Genomic DNA, 23,600 nt, shown 5'->3' on the forward strand with positions numbered 1-23,600 from the left:
ATCCCCACTCATCCCCTGCTGCCTGGTTTGGAGGTGCCTCTGTGTCTGTGTGAGCTTACTGAGGCTCAGGGCTGCAGGAGTGGGAAGCTGCAGTCTCCTGAAACTCCACCAGGAGTGGCTCTGCTGCATAAACTGCTGTGAAATAGATGCATTTCTTTTTTGCCCTTTCCTTAGAAGCAGACAAGCAAACCATTTGATCTTGTGGAAGCCGTGGTGTGTGCCACATGTCCCAGTCCCTGTGGGACTGTGGGAGCAGCACTGCAGGTCCTGGCCAGGGCAGAGAGCTGAGGGGAAGGCAGCAGCCCCTGGCATGGGGTGCACACCCAGGGGGAATTGAGTGGAGCTCAGGAGAGTTTTCCCAAGGCATTCCATATACATTATATCAAGGTATAATCTAAAGTCTTCTGACTCCAAAATCCAAAAGCTCAAAATCCAGCTGAGCAGTAGCCAAAACGCGTTAAAGGGAGTAAAGTGTCTTTAGTCACCTCTACTGCCCGCAGGGTGGTAACTGGGAATGCAGCACAGCCAGGGACAGGAGGGGGATCCAGCACTGCCCCCACCTGTACCTTCCAAAATAAACACTGGATTTCCACGGCATGGGCTTGTAGTGAAGGCTAGGAGCACTTTCGGTCAATTGTAAAGAAGGTTTTCTCATTCATCAGGAATTGCATTCTTGTTATGCCACCAATGGCAAATGGGTGGAGTGGCAGCATGAATTGCAGCTTCCAGGGCCTGGGCTTTGCTGTGACAAAGGAGGAGAATTCCTTTGAACCAGCAAGCTGAGCTGGGGCATGGGAATTTGAGGGTTTCTTTCATTGCACCCAGCTCAACTGGCAAAGTGACGAGCTCAGCAGTCTGCAGCAAGAGCAGTGAAGTCATGGCAGATAAGTGATCTCAGGAGGACAGGAAGGAATGTATTGATTTAGGGGTTTGGAGACCACTTTCATGCAGAGGATGCACAGGAAAGCCGGGGCTGTTTAGCAGAAACTGTACAATTTATTTTTTTTTAAGCTATGAGATATCTGCCAGAGGAAAAAATGGCCTGGACAGGAAACGAACTGCCTCCTACTCCTGTCTCATTAGCCATGTATTTTTTTGGCAGAATCACCTGAATTGGTGGCACTGTTAAATGTAAGAGAGAAAATAAATTACCCTTTTCAGACTGACCTTTCTTACACTTACCTTAATGTGGATTGCCTACCTCACTCTGATTTGGAAGGCAAAAGCTTTTAAGTATGCAGGGGTCCTCATCACCTGCTGTCATTCCAGGCAGGGCCAGAGAGAGGCTTTCTCCTCCTCCTGCTCAGTGCATGCACATCGCAGTTTTCCTTTTCTGTCCCCACAGAGTCTCCTCAGGGGATGCTGCAGCTATTCCTGCTCCTCCCATCCTCCCCAGGGCCAATTCAAAGTGCAGGACTGCCTTTTCCACAGTGACAACCAGTTTTGTACTTCTCCCTGGCTTTAAGCAAGAAAGTTTCTGGAAAAAGTTGTCAGTAAATAGCTTTTGGACCTAGCAGTCAGCCACATCATTTGGTATGACTGCTTGCGCTGGAGCCCTTTTAATGGCAGTGTCTCTGGGGCTTTCTTGTAATTGTCAGGAAACCATTTGGAAATAGATACACACCGAACAAGGCTGGGGCTGCTGCATGTGTGAGAGGGTAAATAATGCATCAGGCTGTAGTTTGTAGCTCCAACAATGGTTCAGCATTTTGTTCATCTCAGAACCCTTGGATACTTCTGGCAGGGGCCTCAGGAGGTCTTTAGTCCAATGTGCTGCCCAGAGCAAGGTTTGAGACTTGACAAGTGTCCTCTGTTGCCTCCTCCAGGTACTTGGTTAGGAATGTCAAACAGGGCAGGTCCCCACGATGGCCCCTGGGACCCCTCTTACTGGGCTGTGGGTAGAACAGAACCCATTATTCTCTGCTCATCTAGACAGGCTTTTGCTTTTACTCTTTAACACAGCTGAGAGTAGGAAGAGGATGGTAAATTTGAAAAGTTGGTCTCTAGTGGCACTACTAATTTCTCACAAATGTTGTCCCTTTCTCAGCAATTATTTAGAAGTGGGCTAACACTAGCCTCTGTGAGATCAGTAGCTTGCTTTCACAAAGAGCAGGCGTGACAAAGATTAGGAGGAATAAAATAGAACCTGTGAAGTGATACAATAACAATCTGGGCAGATAAAAGCGTCCTCACGCCCCATCCACGGCTGCATCTGCACCGTGGGCAGAGCAAAACAAGCCACCAAGACAAAGACTGCTCTCTCCTTCTAGCCCCTTTCAGGAAGTCCTTAAAGGAAAACTGGGGGAGGGGAAGATTGAGCCAACCTGCTGACTTACTCAGATATCCAGGGGGATCTTCCTCCCAGAGGGACTTGACTCTGGTCTTGAAAGGGACAAAAGATATCCTGCATTCAGAAAAGAGACAGAGTCTTTCACTGGGAAACTTCCACCAGAGCTCTCACCATGTTTGGTACGTGGGCCAAATGCAAAGTAATGACTGGAGTCAACAGAAAACGTTCCATGAGCTACTATAGGAACAAGACGAGGCCACATTTCTCAGTACCTTTTTCTTTTGATATTCTTCTCTATTGGCAGTCCTTGGAGACCAGCCAGGTCTGCTTCCTGTGCTCCTCATTTTTCAGCACACACCTAAAAATCAATAGCTTTGCCCTGGCTGCTTCTGTTAGTGCATTATCATTTCCTGCAACAAGGGTAGCTTGACAAAATGAAGTCTCAGCTAATTAAAGACTGTAAAACTGTTGTGTTGACAACTGGGTCTCCAGCACTCTGTAAGCCATTTAAAACGATTTCCTCTGAAGGAGACTCCAAAAAATCTTAGCTCCTTCACCAGTCCTTTTGCAGTTGCTACTCCTGTGTGGTGCTCAGGTAGGGCTTTGTCCCCTACCCATTAGGAATTGCTTTGATTTTAAGGATTCGAGCATCATCCAGGTTCAATGGGCTGTGAGCCCTTTGCATCACTGTTGACACAAAGGCAGGGAAGGCTCCATCCACATGCAAATTTCCCATCTGTTAATGCTGAAACCTCCCTCACGGCACATGCAGTCCTTCATGTAAATGAGCATCAGCCTTTCTGATTTCCAAAAGGTTTTCAGCAGAACAGGTGCCTGCTGAGAGAACAACACACAATTGCCGAACCAAACGGCTCCCAACAGCTGACCAAGGAGCCTTTGAAGGGAAGGAAAGGAAAACTGTGCAGCAATTTTCAGTTTGCTGATAAATCCCAGGGTAGTCTGGGAGAGGACGACTGAGCAAAATCTGACAGCCTTAGCTCTCCAACAGCCCAACAGGCCAGTTAAGCTTGGCAGATTGAACAGACCAGTTTGCACAGCAGCATCATGTAACACACAGCTTCAAGTACTCAGATAAGGTGGATCCTCAGGTTTTCAGACAGATGCAAAAAAGCACTGAGGGACCAACACAGGAGTGAAGCTAAATAGGGCAAAGTCAGTACAAGCTCCTTTACTGTTTGCCCTTTCCCTAACAGAGATATTATGTCAGCTTAGAGTCGTATTAACTTGCTCAGAGAGAAATCTCTCTTCCCTCCTTCTGAATGCATGGTGAGCAGAATCCTGCAGCTTGGCATAAGACAAATGCAAAAAGCCCAAAAGAAAGGATGTACTGGAAGAGGGATCTGAGAGCATGGCTGTGAAACAGCTGCTGGGGAGAGCAGACAGCCCTCTGGTTTGGTCCCCAGTGCTCCGATACGTTAATTTACACCAGCCCAAAGTCAGTCATCACCTGATGCACCTGCACACCAGCCCACCTTCCCATCTACAGACTAAAGCCTTTTCTAGATGGTCTCAGAGAACAGCAGTCTGATTTCCTCCTTCCCTGTGTGGTGTGTGCGATGCAGCTCTCAGCTGGTTTTGCTGAACTTTCCCTGCAATTGCTTAGTAATGACTGCACTGGCAGGGCAGCTATTGCTCTGCACACAACTGCATCATAAAAATGCCTGCCTCATAGGAGGGAAGGAGACTGATTCGTGCTGCTGCAGCTTGGCCAGCCAAACTCTGTAGCTACCACATTAAAAAAAAAAAGTATGTGAGTACACAGATCACTGGTGCAGGATCTATGCAGACGCAAACTGGGGAATTATTAATAGGGTTTTCCTAAAGAAGTTCAGAGGCCTGCCCATTCATACTTTCTTGATAGCACCTGAAAAGCAGTCAGCCTCATCCAGGGTGTGATTGAGAGGCAGAGGGGCTGACCTCTGCCTCTGTCGATGCTCAGGCCAGCAGTCCCGAGGAGGGAGCAGTGATGGAGTAGCCATAAGAAGGAAATACTTCTCACCACAGCAGGACTGATGGCCCAGCATTGCCAAGATGTCACATCTCCCAGAAAGGTGATTTCTCATGTTGATCAAGTGAATTCTGTGCTCAAAAGAGGTGTAAAGAAGGGACATCACACAGGAAAATAAGAAATTTTTATTGAATCAAATGCCAACAACATGACTGAATTTTCAGTCTGGAAATGCACAATAGCATCTATTACAAGCTTCTGTGTCTTTAGTGTATCATACACAGTCCTTTTTTTTCCAGTTTTCAGTAGAAAAATATTTTCATTACAAAACTAGGACCAAAAGTCAAGCTACTTTTACAGTACTGTAAAGGTGACAAAAAGGGCCTGCTCTGCTAAATTATCCTTTGGTGAGACCTTATTGTCACCCTTTGGATAATAAGTACAAATACCCTGATGCAGGAATGGCAGCAGGTATAGGAGGGAAAGTCCTGATCTGCAAGTGCTGTGAGTGCCTTGTCAGCACCTGACACAAATGTCAGATGAAAAGCCACGGCCTCAGCTCCCCTCACCAGTCACTTCTGTGCTTCCTTACAAAACCAGCTCATCTCCCTTGGAGCATTTCTTAGCCCAAAGCTCTTTTCAGCAGTAGAAACTGCAGTTCTATAAAGAAACAAGCTGGAGAACCGCAGCTGTAACAGGCTATCAGATGTCGAAATTCAGCACCTGTATCCAGGGATCGATATAGCCTCGGTGTGACAGTCTGCAAAATCCCAAAGTGCTGGGAGCAGAATTATTTACAAGCAGCCTCTCCTTGCTGATGCTGAGACACTGCAGTAGCCTGCTCGCTTCCCCAGCTGAATGGCACTCAGCCTTTTCCCCCTCTTCCATTACCGTGCTGCTTTTCACCTCGGAAACTGGCACCTCTGACAGCAATGCTGCTTCAGGGGAGCTGAACCTAGGATCTCTTTCTCGTGCCACAAACACTTCACTTCAGCTTTGGCTCACAACCCTTTTGAATTGTTTGACCTGACAGTGCAATTAGGGATGCCCACATTCCTAATTTAAGCCTCCTTGTGCAGGTGAGCAGGGCTGAGGCAGCTCCACTACGAAGGTGCTGGGCTCTGCTCCCCCCTCCCACACCGGTGCCAGTGGGGCTGGGGCTGCCCCAGACTCTCTGGCCCCACACAGGGCCAGGAGCTCTGGAGGGCTATCAAGTTCCTGCTGTCTTCTCACTCAGCAGATAATAAGCTTCAGTCTGGGATTTTGCAAATCCCATTGGCTATCTTCAAAGAAACATCTGGCGAGTCAGGGAGTATTCATCCCGGGGGGTAGGAACTGAACCACTCACATTTAAATAACTCCCAGTGTCTGAAAAGGTGAGTTGTTGAATGCCAATTATGTCATGCTCTCAGAAGCTTCATTATCTCCAAGCTCTCCTGTTTGCCCTAATCCACCAACACAAAAATGTCTCTTGTCTCCATTTTTCATTTTTTCACCTGAGAAAGCAGAGGTGTCTCTTCAGGTTGTGGAATCAGCCTACAGGGACCAGAGGAACCAGCCAGGTTTTTCCTGGCAGCACCAATATTTCACTCTAAGGAGGATGCAAGGAATCTCTCTGTTTGCTGCCTGTGACCAGCTCTTCCCTCTTGGCACACAGGGGAATACCTACCCCTGCCCTCCAGGCAGCTATTTCCAGCAGAACTGTTACCAGAGCTGACTAACTTCTGGTTCCCCTTTCCAGGAAAAACGACAAAAGTTCTTTACTGAATCAAAGGGAAGCTGAGTTAGAGATTTAGGTACCACAACACCAACTCAGCATCTTTAAGACCAGCTCCCTAAAGCAGCCCATGAACTTGTGCATGCAAGCCTTGCCACAGACCAATCCTCCCACCCATGCACCACCCTACATCACTGATAACCCAGCCCTCCTCAAAGGCAGGGTGGGCGTTTGGCACCTACACAGGCAACAAACCACCACACCTCCAAGCTGCCTTAATTTCCAGAGGTAAAGAGAGGTTTCTCAGTGCCTGGCTGCAGTCTCCAGGGCTTAACTATTAACTTTCATGTGAAAAAGAGCAGCCAGGCACGCATACGATCTAACACGAACAAAAGCCTCCTCAGCCTTTTAACAGCCTTTTAACCACCAGGTAGAAGGAACTGTCTTTGGAGATGAAACCCCCAGACCCCTGAAGCCCAGGGGAAGCTGCCAGGCCAATGAGGCAAAGGAAAGCAGCAGGCTTAGGCCTGCAAGACCTTCTGGAAGCTCAGGTCCCCCCATCCCGCTGGTGGCAGCACACCTCCAGGGAGCTCATGGGAGCATTTGATTCCTGAGGAGTTACCAGCTCAGGTGTGGGTGCTGGGTCTGGGAATGAGAGGGGGCAGTAAGGCTGCTCCCTGGCAGTCAGGTTGACCCATGCAGCACTGTGGTGATCAAGGTCACTTCTTGAAAGGGGCTGGGCACAGATGAGCAGTTGTGCAGCCATGGGGAGCTGGCAGAAGTGATTGGTACTGACTGCAGCTCCCCAGCGGCTCTCCAAAGACAGGGCTGCCTCAGGCTGTCCCAGCCCTGCAGTTACATCCCAGCCTCCCAACGGGAGCTCAGGATTATTCTAATCATCTCACATCTTGAGATGGTAAAATGCACTGGCAGCTGAGCAGCCCCCAGGCAAGTTCCTCCCAGGGCAGCTCAGGGTGCAGAAGCCAGGGCCTGTGATGCCTGCTCTGGTCCACCGTGACAGGGAGTTTCAGCAGCCGAGAAGAGGAGCAGGGCCAGGTCCCAAACTATTCCCCCCAAGCTCTCTTCCCTTGCCTGTTCCCCATGGTCCCCTGGGTAGCCAGCACAGCACTCACCTCTGCAGCAGGGGCAGAGATTAGGGTGCTCTTGACCCACATCTGCTCTCATGATCACACCTGGAAAAGCACCCCAGGAGTTACAGCCTCCCTGCTGCAGGAGGGCCAGTAGCTCTCACTAGTTTGGTCACCAGTGAGATTCTCTGCTGCAAGAGTCTTACCCCAAAGAAGGGAGGCAAATGCAGCTAGAGCTGGGGGCTGGCCAGTACCATGAACTGTGGGTCTGTACTCTCCTTGGAAGCTCAAAGCATGTTCCTCTCCTCTAGACAGTTCAGACTATCCATCAACAACCAGAGCCATGGAGGAGTCCTGTCTGCAGGCAGAAGGATGTGATGCTCAAAGTCCTTGGTGATGAAGCCAGAGATGGTCATTGCTCAGGGCACAAGAAAAGTAGAGCCTGAGGCAGCCTTCATATCTGTTTGTTGAGAGCCAACAGATAGCCCCTTCCTTGAGATGCTGTCAGTCATGGTGACAAACCAAAAGGTCTGGCTGGCATCGCTTGATTAATGCAACAGTGCAAGAGAGACTCTTGCCTATTTGCTTTCCAGGGTACCCATAAAATTCACTGAGAGGCTCAGCTGGTACAGCCCCATGGATTTGGTGGAGTTCTGAACTCCTGCTGAGCCACCACACTGACACTTTATCCCACTCAAGACCCTTGTGCTTTTCCCCTCTCACAGAGGGCACAGTTGCAGTAATGACTTTTCATGTGGTGAGGCTGCAGGGCACCCTGGAGCTCTCTGACAGCCCAAACAGAGCCATAACCTTGAGACCACCGGAGATTACCGAGCCTTATTTAGGCACACATGAGCTGCACAAATTAAAGAACTGAAACCCAATCTTTACTCTAGCCAGCACAGGTAACAGGCAGATCAAGGTAAGGCATACACCACTATGTATTTCCCTCATTCTGGAAGTCCAATATCATCCATCCAATATAGAGCTGGCTTCCAGTATCATGGATTTTTTAAAACATTAGTTTTCCAATTTAACCTCTACAAGCAGTTCCACTCTGTTATTCTGCTCCCTAATGACTGGTGCTAGATCCTATTCCCCTTTTTTTGCCAGGCAACAGCTGAAAGTCCCAAAGTGACAACTTGCCACCCCCTTTTGCCTCTCATTCTCAACCTGAGCTACTTCACCCTGGCAATCATTTGCTGACTATGGGCAGTGATCACCCCTTTCCTACAGTTGCTCTTTCTTGCATGGATAGCTGCTGGTCAGTTTATTTTCACCAGACATTTAATGGTTGACCCTGTGGTAGGTACCTAAAACTTCCCTCATTGCTTCTTCCAGATTTTTAGTTCAAGGAACAGATGAAAGCAAAAAAGGAAAATTGTTGTTTCATCCCACTACTTTGCCTCTATCCAAACAAAATAGTAGTTGAGGAGTGTTTTCTCTTAGAAGTGTCAAAACATTTACTACCTATAAATTCAGCATTCTTGGAATTGATAAAAGCAGGGTGCTTACATCTGGCACCACTCAAGAGGCAGCAGCTTCTGCCCTAAGGAACTGTAGTTCACATTCTCTACCAGATAAAACACAGTAAATTATTCCCTCAAGCCTGCTCCAGGAAAGCACAAACATCACCTTGACTCTGACCAAAATTTCTTATTGGAAGCAGGAGGTCTGTAGAACTAAACTCCTGCTGGAGTACATGATACGCTGGCCCTGGGGCTCACATTATGCACTTGCTTGTACATAATGGAGGTAGCAATGCCAGAAGTATTTTTCCCCTTAAATCTGGGCTCTTCCCTCAAAGGTAACATAATATATGAAGGACAAAAATACTGCCTTGTTGGGTGAGAGTTCGGCATCACTAATTTTGCTAATTTTGGAAATTCTGTCAATTTTCATTGACACAACAATCAATTTTACTTTCATATCTAGTTCAGATGTTCTCCTCAAATTACTTCTGGTGGCAGTGAGTGCCATTCATTTAATGAAAAATGTTTCTATCAAATCCGAATTTGTCACCTCTGCTTTACAAATGTAAAAGCTGGGCCTATAAAGCTACAAGACAAAAATAGAAGTTCTCCAATTTGTTACTCATTTTATCAGAAGTTATCCATTTTGTCTGTGTTAATCATCACTGTAGCTATTTTAACCTCTCATTCTCTTCAATCTCTCTGCAGTATTTCTGCTGTCTCACTATTTTTGTCAGCATTTTCAAAATCCTAAGGAACTTGAAATACCAGTGATGCCCAGGACTCAGACTTAGACTGATCCAGGTAATTTCAAAAATAAGAGTTGTTAGAATACTTTGTTTTCTCTACCTATGCTGTCCTTCACATTCCAAACTGCAACTTCATTTGTCACTGTGATGCACTCCCTGAGCTTGATAAGGTATCATTACAGTCTCTTTTCTTAATTATTATTTTCTATTTCACTGGTCATTCCTTTTCCAGATTAATTAAAAAACCCCAAAACAAACCCTTATCAAATAAAAAAAAAAAAAAAAGCCCAGCAGAAGTCAATAATAAACTATTGGAAAAACCCAGAGCATAACAAGGGTTTTGTAACTATACAGTCTAGTGTAATAAATTGGTAAGCAAATTAGCTTCACATTTTAAATCTCTTCACAGGTATGTACATGTGGCACAGGAGGACAAATATGCCTTTATAATCCTACTTTATGAAAATTGTTAACAGCTTATTATCCTGAACCATCAGCCTCTTGAGTAACAACAAACCTTTTATTGTGCTCTGAAAATAAGCCTGAAACTCAAAACTAAGGCCAAGACAGGGTATCTAGGAAGAACCTCAGTACTGCAGCAGAAATAAAGGGGGAAGGAACTCTCCTATAAGAGTCCTAACAGATCTTGGCATTTCCTCTGATTTAGGCACAGAATTCCCCCCAGCTTCAATAGTGTAATTGCTGTAAATTGTCTAAGTGCTAATTTAAACAGGACACATAGCACAAAATCTGCTTAAACTTAACCACTTAACATAAAGTTAGCAAGAGGCTTTTAGATGGAGAAGTATATCCATCCTTCTATTTGCTTCTTGAAGCAAGATTTGTGTAAGAAATCTTATCAGAGCACACACAGAACTACAAAATACACAAGCTTTACTCCCCTGGAAAGCAGCAGCAGTCACTCCTGATTTCTGGCTAACTCAGAAACACCTGCCTGCCTTCTTACCTGCGAGAGAGGAAGGAAGTTTTTACAAAGTGCTGTATATTTCTCTTCTAAATTAAATCATTGTTCCTTCTGTTGCAGATGTACTAAGGGAATGATATCCATAAACACCAGAAATCAGCATTAAATGAATCTTGACACAGCACCTCAGCAAAGCCTCTAATATTACAGTGGCCATGCTTTTTTCCTCCAGCAGCTGAGCTAATCCCCATGACTTGATTCCACAGCCTTAATTTTGTTACCCTTTAAGAGAACAAAAGTTGTAGAGCACTTTCATTGCTACCAGATATTACAGAATCACAGAATGGGCCAGGTTGGAAGGTACCACAGGGGTCATCTGGTCCAACGTCCCTGCTCAAGCAGGGCCATTCCAGAGCACGTCACAGGATTATGTCCAGATGGTTCTTGAATGTCTCCAATGGAGGACACTCCATACCCTCTCTGGGCAGCCTGTTCCAGTGTACAATCACTGCACAGTAAAAAAGTTCTTCCTTATATTCAGGTGGAACTTCTGTGCATCAGTTTCTACCTGTTGCCTGCTGTCCTATAGCTCAGCACTGCTGAGCAGAGCCTGGATCCATCCTCTTGGCACTCTCCTGTGGATACTTACAGGCACTGACGATGTCCCCTCTCAGTCATCTCTTCTCAGGGTGGAACAGGCCCAGCTGCCTCAGCTTTTCCTTGTAAGAGAGATGCTCCAGTCCCCCAGGCATCCTTGCTCTTCTCCACTGGACTCTTTCCAGGACCTCCATGTCTTTCTCATCCTGAGGAGCCCAGAACTGGACACAGCACTCCAGATGTGCCTCACCAGGCCTGAGTAAAGGGGCAGGATGCCCTTCCCTGGCCTGCTGGCAGTGGTCTTCCATCCTAATCCACCCCAGGATGCCACTGGCCTCCTTGGCCACAAGGGCACTGCTGGCTCAGGGACAGCTTGTTGTCCACCAGGACCCCCAGGTCCTTCTCTGCAGAGCTCCTTCCCTCAGCCCGTGCTGGTGGAAGGGGAAGAACCCTGAATTTGCCTTTGTTGGATTTCAGACAGTTCCTCTCTGCCCATCTCTCCACCCTGTCGATGTCCTTCTGAAGGGCTGCACAGCACTCTGGGCTATCCACCACAGTATTATTCCTCACGTGTGATTGTTTATAACACACACACAATGGTATAGGAGACAGATGTATTTATGGTATTTCAGAGTAAGAAGAGCTCCAGATCATCCTCTCCTTCCCTTCCTTCATGACATCTATTAACTCATGCATAGGGAAAAGATAATTTCCATCTGGCAGTGCAAATCAAATGTCAAACTCTTCAGTGCACTATCAGACCATCCAATGGCCCGACTCTGCAAAGACTTAGCTTTAATCTTTTTGGGCTGCTAGTGCCCACTTTACTCCAATCAAGTAGAAGAGAAGCATACGCATGAGCTTTAGCAAGGCTGGGAAATGTGGATTAAGAGCTACTGCTTTTGTTTTGGCATATACACAAACCACAATACAAAGCACACAAGGAAAACACGTTTTAGCAATCCCCCTGCCCCAGTTTTCCACCCGCCTCACACCACAACAGAAATGCTCTTCCAAGGGCAGAACTCTGACAATTGGTGGGAAAATTCAGGCAAACTGTTCTATCCACTTTCTGCAGGAGTCATTTTGGCATGCTTTAAATGCCAGGCAGTATTTAAGGATTTGCTTGGACATGTGCGTATATGCATCTTATTCATCTTAACAAAAGGGAACTCCACATACTTTGCTACAGAACCTCACCAAATACTTTGACTAGAAGCTTCTGAATTTTCATGTATTTATTCTGTATTAAGTACCTGGCTACTTTTTCAAACCACGATTATATCTCCTGCATTTGTTTTTCAAAATCAATGCATTTGAAAGCCTTGCTTAACTAACGGAGCATGTCCTGTCTCAAACCATTTCTTTTTCTTGTACTGTCATAGCCATTTCCCATCTAAGTCTGTGTTACTTGGGTGGTCAGCATTTCGGAAAAGGGAAGTCTATCACACTTTTGCCTTTTTAAAGAAGGTTTGTGTCCCTACAGTTTCTTATTTAGCAACCACACTGCAGACTAGAAGGAAATGCCCCCTCCCAAGGCTCATTTTGGTAATGAGCACATAAGGTGCCATCTCAGTCCCCAGCACCTCAAGCAGTATGTGCATGCTCTTTGCTATCAGCAAATGAAGACTGCAAAAACTCACAGCAGGAGCTCCTGAGAGGCACACGAGGGTGTGACACTGCAGCATATTTGCAACTGCTCATGCTCACATTCCTCTTCAACAGAAAAAAGACTTCCAGACCACTTATTAAGTGAAAGGGAAACAAATATTGAAGTGATAAATCCCATTAACATTTTTCATCAGGCTTTTTTAACAATAAATAAAATGGAGTCCTTACTTAATTTCCAGATTAAGAAGTACTTGAAACGCCACTGAAATGCACTACAATATTCTTTTATTTAGTTTACAGAAGAGTCTATCAGTACAGGTTGCAGAAAGAAAATGTTTAGTGCTATTTACAATTTGTTTTAAAACTCTGCTCTATACAAATTTAATTCTGATCAGTATGAACAATATTTTTGTAAATCTACTGCATATAAAGCATTTCATCAAAGCAGTAACAATGAATAAAATAACCTGTTTACATTTGAATGATGCCAATCATTCGGAAAAACGATTACACAGAACATCTGTAAGAGTTGTGGACACTTAAGTACAGAACACAATGTCAACCTGTGACTCAGTTTTTTAAAGGCTAAAGCTATTTATATGGAATATTGTTCTATTATACTACACGCCAATCTATATTTAACTTCTATAGTTATGTATTTTATAAGATTTTTATTAAATATATTCTACACATATTTGTAATTTCACCCAGGAAGAATTCCTCCCCAGTGAAAAAATATAAAATCTTTTATATTTTTTAATTTTTCTTTATTTTTATTTTTTACAGGTTTAGATGAAACTAGCTCATGCTTTAGTGCTGTGCAAATTTCTTTAGCATATCAACATTTAAATTATTGATATGAAATAAAAGAATGGCATCCTTTTTCAATTATGTATGCCTTCAAAATCAGCTTCTGATTTTAATACCATTGCAAGCACTAATACCAAATGCAGATTACGTAAAGAAACAAAACTAGTACTATGGCAGAAGTTTTTCTTTTTGCTTTTTAAATTTTAATAATTCTTTTGAAATCTCTAATGAGTAAGCATGACACTGGAGTCTAAGGTACAGATGAGAAAAATGACTGAAAAACACCAATTGCCAATATTCAAATACATAAAATTGATTAGTAAATGATGTTTTCTAACGTTTATGCACAATAATAAAAGCCTATGAACTACAGGAAACTACCCCTCCCATATTAAGGCTAGGAAATGCACTCTCTGCACTTGTTTGTGCTGTCTGAATAAGCACTCAACTAACACACGATTGGAGTGCACACAGTAACAAAAAATCAGTTTCATCAGCCCTCTACAGAGTGCTTTTAAATTACAGGCACATAGTATTTTTTCTTTGTTGCAGTGAAAATATATATAGTTAGACTTGGTTTAGTTTGTATTCTGTGCCAGTTTGGCCACCAAGGTTGACTTAGGTAGAATTGACTCAACAGTTTTTGCTTTGATTTGGCCATAAGTGAGATTTGTTTTAATTATTAATATACTATTTTCCAGTGTTGCATTATACATTGTGGGTTATTACTAAATGTCTCAAATATTGTTAGAGATTGTTGAGGAGAAATACACTGTCAACCATATTTAGTGCAAATTGCATCTAGAAAGCTTGACTGGTTAGATCCGGTTAATACAGATTTTCGTGGTAGCAAAAAGATTCCTGCTATGGAAAAGAACACAAACCTTTCTGGAGATTGGATTCTTTCAAAAGTGATGTACTGTAAGATTATTCAACAAAGGAGGAATTGAAAAAAATAAAGTGTTCATAGATCTTTCACTTTTTTTTAAAAAAAAAGACTAATGAGACAGTGTTCGTGTATTATTTCAGTTCCATGGATTTACAGACAGGCTCTTCCTACAGGTGTTTGAAGCAAGGTAGGGCCTCTTCTATTCCAGCAGCATGAAAGACAAAGACTATATTACATCACACTTAGCAGGTAAAGCTAACAGGGTTTACAGGATTACACAGCAATTGCTTTCTCCAGTTTTTTCACGGTTCCTTTGACCTGCAAAGAAGAGGGAAGTTTTATTTACATTACATTTCTAAAGCAATGAGGCTGTTCTGTGTGAGAGTATGCTTAATACAAATCTGTTATTAGTTATTTCTTTATTTATTGTTATAGATATAAATACATAACTGAAAAATAAATCAGGACTAATTTTTCACAATAAAAACAAGAACTTTTAAGGTCTGAGTAAGTTTCTGCTCTATATAAAAATGCTAAACCAAAAAGTTAGTTTCTCAATTTTCTACAAAAGCATTCCATTACCTTATTCACAAAAGAGCACAAGGACTTGACTTTTCTGTACTATGAAATACTCAAAAAGCCTGTAAGAGACCTGACCACTTTGCCATGTACTCGAGTAAGAAAGTCTCTAGTGCCCAGCCTACCTTGAGAGTTTGGTTCTGGCAGTGTCTCTCTAGCCACCAAATGCATCACTGTTGTTTTGCCAAAAGGAAGTTTTAATGCTGCAGAAGGAGAAAGGGAGAGTTATTAGCACATTATATCAACCTTTTTTTTTCTCCAAAATACCCAGTTGAAACTAACTATAATTGGATTAGCACCTGTTCAAAAGTTCATACTGTTAGGTTTGAACTGCTTACTGGTTGAAGTTTGGTAAATCAGGGACTCAGGGCATGACAATAGTCACTTAAAACACTGCATTCTTAAAGACATGATACTCCTGTTAGGAAACTGAGCCGTCCTCTTTTAAGTGAAGAAGTGAAGTGGGAATTCATGCCAAGACTCAGGTGTTAAGTACTCTTTAATGATAAGGATGCAAAAAAGTTGCTAATGCAGCCACCAAATCGTTATTCCTGAGATATCAAAACACTGAGCCTCTACTGCAAAACAGATTTTCCTATAACATATTTTGATCCATGACACAGATTTTTCAAAATACAAAATGTCTACATCTTGCCTTTTAATACTAATCTCTAACATCAGCTGCATGTGAAAAATATCAGATTTAATAGCAGTTCTCACAATGCTGCCTTTGTGAGCTTTAGCAACACAAAATTCTTAAAAATGGTGCTTTCCACAATTCATTCTGCTTGTGTCTGAAATGAAAATGAACATTTTTACATTCCAATTTAAGTATACAAATACACTTAAGAGTATACTTAAGAGTATCTTCCTTGATTGTTTTTCTGAGAAATAGAAGGCAAAGATGGTCAAAGTTCTGTCCTTCCCACCTTATAGTGGAAAAAAAAAAAATCAAAAATCAGTGATAAATTTAGTAAGAATTTAATCTTTAATGCACAAATAATTCTGATTTGAGTAGACTTTGTCCTATCAAACTCAAGTTACAGCTTTTTCACATACAATGAAATGGCATTTTAAGTAAACAAATGAATAAGGAATGGCCAATAAACCTGAAGGTAACTGAAGCAAAAATTGACTTTCTGTTTTAATCACTACAGCATAGATTAAAGATTCAGTAATAAAAAGCCTCTCTACAACACCGCTATTAAATCATGTTTGCTGTCTACATATTTATTTTTAAAAATGCAAATTATGATTAAAACTCAGGTTCAAACACAGGTGTGAGCACACAAAATGATACAGAACTCTACAAGGTATTTTGAAGCAGCTGTACTCTGGGAAAAGCCACCTCAATGGAAAGGCAAATCTAAAAGTTGCTTCGTTTACTTGACACAATGCCTGTGCCTGCAACTAGAAGCTATGGATAGCTTGAAATCTGAAAAAGATGATGCATTCTTTTTTTGGGTACTTGATACCATGAAGCAACTGAAAACTCAAACTGAATGTTAATATGCTTTTTGCAAACTCCATGGAAAAGGATTGTCTTCATAACAAACTCTTGAATTACAAAATAATCACATTAGGAACATCTTTCATAATATCAACACAATTCAAGAGACTTGATTAGTGAGTTGTGGAGATCAACTATTTACAGTAATCAAGTAGAACTATGCTAATATTTATATTAGCTGATTTCAGCTACTAGTTTTCATAGTTTACACAAGTTCTTGCTAGAAATTTCCAGCTTCTTGCTTGGAGCACCAAGACAGCCTCTGAGCAGCCTAACCTATGCTCAGTAATCCTTTGTTGCTCTTCTCTTTGTGCTCTCACCCCCTTCTCTCATTTTAACCAAAACTGTATTTAATTCCTTTCCCAACTGTTCAATTCCATTGTTGTTCTGTACTTTCTATCGTCAGAACTAACTTTTCACCCCTTTATGGAATGTGGATGGCACATGGTGGGTTGAGTTCCCTTCCCCAGTAGATAAGGAAGCAAATGCTGCTGATTACCATTATCTACCAAGAAATAGAGAACTGTTGATTATGTATTACTTCCCTAATTAATATTATTTGAAATGCAAACTGCAGAACAAATATTTAGCTAAAAGGATTAAATTTCCTGTTGGAAGCTGAACAACAGACTCTGCCTTGGTAGCCAACTCCCCAGCCCTCTGCACACAACAAAACTGTGTGGCTCAAGCACTGCAGGCAGGAGCGGCACAGCTTTAGTGGTTGTTTTACACTGCTCCCAGTGCCACTAGCTCTGCTGGTCTTGTAGTGACAGGCCATTCAGAGAAGGTATCAAAAGGAATTATTTCTTGAAAATAAAGTTTTACACTCAAAAGCACTTTTTCTTATCATTTTCTCATTTTGAGACAGTTTATAGGAGTCTCAAATTCATAAGCCACTACACAGACGTGTAAGGTAAAAGTGAACAAAAATGGACTCCAGTTAAAGAAGAAAACACCAAACTGTTTCCTTGGAAACTTTTGTTTCACTGGGTGATAAAGTGATTTTCAGGAGGTCCAAATTCCAATCAATATTTTCTAATCACCTAAAGCAAATATAACACTAAGTGCTATAACCCAGTCAAAGAGAACTGCAGCTAGAAAAGCTTAACGAAAGTGTATTATAGGAAACATAATATAAATATTGTGTTTAGCAAGAAACCTCCCCCCTTCACCTCCCTTTTAAAGGCAACTAGTTCACTTAAGGTTACCTCTAATGAAAAACACAAACTGTAGTAAGAGTCTTTTCAGGCTGTTTCATGAATTCCTGTTCCCCTTTCAGCTGTGTAATCTTACTCCTGATAACTTCATTAGTGCTGAAGTTAAGCCAATGTTTTAGGGATTCTTTTTCTTAAAACAATACAGCAACAAAATTCTTTTTCAAAAACACTAATATACATGTAAGATCCTTGGGGTAAAAACATGATGATTAAATCGCAACGCATGGATGATTAAGAATGAACTAAAATGCCCTGAACCCAAGTAAGTGTTCAAAATTCATAGACCTAAGTTAATGCAAGAGTCAGCAGCATGCAGCTATTATTTTTCAGTTTAACTCATTAATTAATATAGTAAATATATTAAACAAATAGTCAACATTTTTTCAGATTTAGACAAATGTCACTAAAGGGAAAAAATGCTGGTGGTAAAGAGCAGGACTCAGATGAATGGTGAAGTAAATCCCAGTTAACTATCCTTGCCTGGAAATGTAGGGTAAGACTAGCATCTTTAATTGCAGAGATGATCCAAGACTTAACATTTGTCTTTCAACTCTACTCCAACTGCTACTAGCTGCACTCACTGTCACCTGGTAAAAATACAAATTAAAGAGTGAATAAAAATTTCAGAGTTCTTCCAGCTGAGCTGACAATGATCTTGTTTGTATATATAGAAACATTAAAAATTTATATATGTGGAAAATAAATCTATAAGTACATCACTAGGCAACACTGGGAATGGTATAAAGTGAATCAATAGCTATATCATCCCAGTCAATTCTTCATGGAACATCACCATAAGCAGTCCAGAAATATTATTTTCAGATTCCTCTTAACCTCAAAGCAATTAATTGGTGATTTTGTATTATATTATGTTCTCCTTTCTGTACTGAATTCACGTACCAAACCATAAATATAACTTGAACATAAAAGTAGGAGCATTAATTTGTTTTTAAACTGGCACAGAATGGAGGGTCTCATATTGTTTAGTCACTGATACAGCTGATGCTCCCATTGGCAAATGCCATCTACAAAAGGAGAGATGACTTAACAAACGTGTGTCACACCTCTAGCAAGGGTTCCCACCAAAATGCGTATTTGTTGGGAAACAGTTGCCACGAGGGGGCACAGTTGAATTGCATTTCCTTAGCAAACGAAGTGAAGCCATTTACTGTTGTTTTCGCATAACTATGCAATTGTATCCCTGGGAGAGCACTGGACAGCAAGAATGCTTCCCCTCATTCTCATTCACAGGATGTCTTCCTGCGTTGCACTAAGATTTAAAGTATTGTTAGATCAATTACCGTGAAGTTTATCAGGCCTTTAAAAATATTTCAGATATTTAGTAAGTAGCTTTTCCTACTAAATGCAGTGTAAGAGAGGTGGAATAAAGTATTCCATTTAGAAAGACAACAAATAAAAGCAGGACCACAGTTTCTTTGTGTGAGAGGAGACTTGACTTAGCAGGTGGTACCTCTCGAAGTTTAACAACTCATGGTAACAACATGGAAAAATATGCAATAAAGTACAATGTCACTCTATGCACAAGAAAAACAGTATAAAGTAGGCCATCCTGTGATCTTGAACAGTAAAGTAGTATTCACTGAACTGTAAATATCCCCTTTGCCTAACTGTAACATGTATAATGAAAATTATTTTCATACCTCCTAATGTCACATTGCCATGAAGAAACCTCCCTTGATAAATAAGTCGCAAGATATTTGGACTGCTGACTTGTTCTTCTTCCCAATCTGAAGAGAGAGAGAATTTCCACAGTTACATTGTAATAAAAACATCATTTGTTATTTCGCTCACCTTTATCCAGGAAAATTTGGAACAGGATTCTTTTGCATAAAACACTAAAGAGAGAACACAGGCTGAAGGTACACCAAGATAATTCAAGGCCAGTACTCCTGAAGTCTATTCTTGAATTTATTATTTGACATTGGGCATTGAAACACGTAATTTTATGTCTGCAAGTATAAATATTGCTGATGTCACAGACTGCAGGATATATTTAGCACATACACAAGTCCTAAAGAAAATATTTCATACATGCAAATTACTTCCTGATTCTTGATATCCAGGCCATTCTGAAGTTTCCCAAGCCATGCTCCCTGTCACCAGCTAATTGACTAACTGGAGCTGTTCTCCAGCAACGGGAAGCTGCCACACACAGAGCGAGCGCGCATGTGATGGGTCACTTGAAACAGGACTCTGAGATCACAGCACTGAAAAAAAGCTCCGCAGGCAGCTCAGCGCCGTTCGATGATGGCCAGATCCAGCCAGTTCCATGTCTGGAGGGGGCAGTGACCTGAGCAGCCCCCGACCGCCACCACAGAGCAGGAACAGAGGCTCTCTCAGAGCAGACACCCACCCATACATTTTCAGGAGCTTCTCAAAGGCCCATCCGTGAATGTTTTTATGTGGTTCAAAAAAAAGCAAACATGCATTTTCCTATAATGCTTAAGCCATCATAAATAAATGATAAGCTTAAATGGTATTTTCCTACTCTTTTTCCATTCCCCATCACAATGTGAAGAACAAATAAATGTGTACTTTGCTTTCAGAACAAGTATAAAGCCTTGAAACGTTCAATTTAAATGGTCTCTCTGGGAATACAGTCTTCTGTTTCTTAGACGACCAGATAACTGGCAACAGTTGTTCACAAATGTTCTCTCTTTCTCTTTTTGTAGTGTTTATATAGCAAAATGAATATTCAGTAAGGGATCAAGACAAGCCTCAGAAACCAACCTGTTCACTGGGAACATACAATTAACATACAGGCAATAGCAAGGGGCACCACAAAAAGAGAGAACTGAAAAGGGTGAAAGGGGAAGCATTTAAAACAAAAGCCACAGCTGCAGAGTGTACGGAGAGGCATCTGGTGCAAAAAGCAAGCAGGCAGAGACTGGGCAGCAGGAGCCATCTCAGCCCCAGACCACGGCAGGAACAAGGCTGGTACCAACAGCAGAAGCTGCAACACTCCCAGGTGCTCCCATGTGCCTGGTTTACAAGATTACATCAAATTAGGCAACCAAAGCTATTTGAATTTCAAGTATTTCCACTTAGGGTCTGATTCAATTGTCTTGCAATTCAAGCACATGCCCATTCTGCTGTGCTGTGAAGTGGGCTACATCAAGGATATGAATTATCACACTGCTACCATAACAGTTTTGGTTTTTTTTTTTACTCCATACAATCTGAACTCCACTATATGTGGCTGTAAAGAGGAGAAATTCAGCCAGTTGACAGTGCCATAATGATGTAAAACCACAACCAAAAGAAGACAAACTAGATTTTGGCACAGGTATTTTCTCACTGTTAAGCTGCCAAGTTACCCATCCTTTTAATTTCTGCTTCTTGGCTGGAAGTCTGAAACATTTCTTTCTGACATTAATTCAAATTTTAATTTCCACCAATTACTAAATGAGCCAAGGACTCACTGAATCTAGCTTTTTTTTTTTTTTGAAGTTCAGATAATTGCTGTACAAGAAAGAAGTTAATATTATTTAGAAGAAAATGGGGAGGGGAAAAAGAGAACAGGTAACCTATCTAGATGATATGAATTAAAATAAATGTGGCATTTTCTACTGCAAGTAGAGAGATCCTTAATTAACAACTGTATTGCCAAAAGAAATGGAGCGAGGTTTGCCTTAATCCTGCCAGTGTGTGACAGAGGTTATTTCATTCCTTTTTCCCCCTAAAAGATCATGACAAGTCAAAATGGTGGTAAAAACAATTGTAACATCTCTTTTTCAAGGCAGTTTTAGTCCTCATCAAGATTTCTCAGTTCTGTGGCAAAGAGGAGCACTCTTTGTCACCCATTAGCTAATGGGCTAATGTTTATGAAAATCTATATGCTATTCTGAAGTGAAACTTATTTTCTTTTAGATTCAGACTATTCTTCTTTGCAAAAGCAATTAAATATTCACCAAAATTTAGAGCATTCCCTCAGGACAGCAGGTATTTGAACCGAAGTTTCCATGTCTGGTTCTACTTTTTTTTTTAAAGAAGAGACTTTAAAGTCTGGGTTTCTTCCCAACTCCAAACTCAGAATCTGCAATTTTCAAGCTCTTCACAAGACTGCAAACACAACATCACATGTTCACAGGCATAAACTTGAGTAAGGAAAAAAAAATCCAGTTCTGCCTCTACCAATTCAGATAAATGTACACAAAGAGCATTTGGTATGACAACTATGTTATAGCCACACATTAAAATATGTACAGCACAGATGCTATGTTAACCTATTTTTAAAGCATTTTACATCTGTATCTAATACTTCAAAGGACTTAAAACCTCCTCCTTCATTATATATTTTACTAAATACATAATACTGCATCCCAGCAAATCAAATAGCAAACTGAACTTTTTTCCTGACCTCAAAGACCAGTTTAAGGCCTAAAATACCGATTATCACCATTAACTTTTTGGCATAAACCATCACCCACCATATGTCTTTGACAAAGGCAGCACAGAAACAGACAGTGCAATGTTTTAGTTTGTCTAAATAGTGGTCTTTTTAACATCAAAACAGTAACCCAAATGAAGTCCTGTACCAAAAGAAGCATTTTCTTTCATCGTATGTAATGCTATGTCTGTCTTTTGGCTATTTTCCCATGAAATCATAGTGGGGAAAACAGAAGCACTTTGTTTTGGGGACCTATTCACATATATGAATACACATCTTAAGTTCTCAAGTTCATTTTCCAAAGCCAGTACTCCTGTATGACACCAAGTATATTTACACAAACAACATCCAGTCTTCTAATGTCTCTTAGAATTTTGTTTTTTTCCTGGAAAAGTATCAGTATTACAGATCCTTTCCAAGATAACGCAGTAAGGAAAAAGTACTTCAGACTCAATGTCACTAATGCATTCCTGTGACTTCCCATGTTTTATTTCAGCTGTCCTCATAGAAGAGGTTTTATATCTCCAACATTTCCTCACACTTACTAGATCCTCTAACACGATCAATAAAGAAAAGTGTCTAAAGATAGGGGAAAAAAGTACTTCAATTTGTGGAAATAAATTGAAATAGAATAGAATAGAAATAAAGCAGGAAACAGTTCTGACACCTAAAAATCTCCTTAACTGAAGGAACTGTAGGCAGGACACTGTATTTCTATATAAATTTTTGTGCAGATAGTGAATAAACATACTTAATTTGAATGGTGAGCGGGAGATCAGTTTACTGACACTTTAGCCTGAATACACAGGGAAGCTCCTTGCTCACCAGTTAAATAGCCAAAGCCACACTGCTACTCACCCATTGGCCAGTTGTCATACACATGTTTTGCAATATCTGCAGCAGAGTCATTCGGTGAAAACAGGAACTCTTTTGTTTTCCCGCTTACCAAGATGAGGCGCAAATTTATCTGGTAAAAAAACCATCAATATTAGGAAAGCTTACAGAGATGACTTAAATTATTTAGTTTTTACAGTCACTAAAAACTATCGTTGGTTTTGAAAGACTGAGCCAAATAATTTCAGAAAACAGTTTAGCATGTTAACATATGTTAAAAAGAGGGTCAAAGAGGTCAATAAAATGTTGTTCACATACCCATAATCTAGGAAGATTAAATTCTAACAGCTGGTATTTTTGATTATAAACACCAGAACATTCTGTTAGTGATTGAAAGAACTGTGCCAGTAAAAAGAGCTTTCAGTAATATAAAACATACTCTAGCAAGAACACATAAGCAACATAGCTCCTGAATGAAGAGGAAAAATATAACCTGAAAAATTAACTTATACAGAAAGAATTAATATATCAAAATCTGCAGCTGAATAGCCTGTGAGTTTAAATAAAAGCCCTAGATTGCTCCCTCCCAATCTCAGCCAGTGCATCTCCTACAAAACACTAGGGAGTCAGACAGCACCCTTCCTTGCTCCCACTGCCACAAAGCTGCCTTCCAGAATCCCTCTGCCAGTCTTCCAAAACTTCATCCCACAACTGTCTTTCACCACAAGCAAGGTGAGGTCCACATGCAGCACTGTAGTAACATCACACCATAATTTTTCTTCTATTAGTTTCCTCCATATAGCCACCAGCACCTTCAGCCATAATTTTCCTCTCTTCTATTTGCAAATTACTGAATAGAATTTCTTTTCCATACAGCATTAAAGTAACACGTATAAAGAGTTCACTATGACATTATTTACAATGCAGAAGAG

General features: G+C 41.4%; 1 protein-coding gene across 1 annotated transcript in view; it reads right to left on the reverse strand.

Moving 5' to 3' along the window:
• Window positions 1-12,686: 12,686 nt before the first annotated feature.
• UBL3 (ubiquitin like 3) overlaps window positions 12,687-23,600 on the reverse strand; it is a 55,729-nt gene continuing 44,815 nt past the window's right edge. Inside the window, exons 2-5 of the mRNA XM_033051679.2 lie at window positions 22,693-22,801; window positions 19,085-19,171; window positions 14,822-14,899; window positions 12,687-14,435 (exon numbers count right to left, since the gene is read on the reverse strand). Of these exons, the coding sequence (XP_032907570.1) occupies window positions 14,383-14,435; window positions 14,822-14,899; window positions 19,085-19,171; window positions 22,693-22,801 (327 nt within the window). The 3' untranslated portion in view covers window positions 12,687-14,382. The remainder of the gene's footprint in view (window positions 14,436-14,821; window positions 14,900-19,084; window positions 19,172-22,692; window positions 22,802-23,600) is intronic.

The sequence above is a fragment of the Catharus ustulatus genome, chromosome 2, assembly GCF_009819885.2.
Source record: "Catharus ustulatus isolate bCatUst1 chromosome 2, bCatUst1.pri.v2, whole genome shotgun sequence".
In the NCBI taxonomy this organism is placed as follows: Eukaryota; Metazoa; Chordata; class Aves; order Passeriformes; family Turdidae; genus Catharus; species Catharus ustulatus.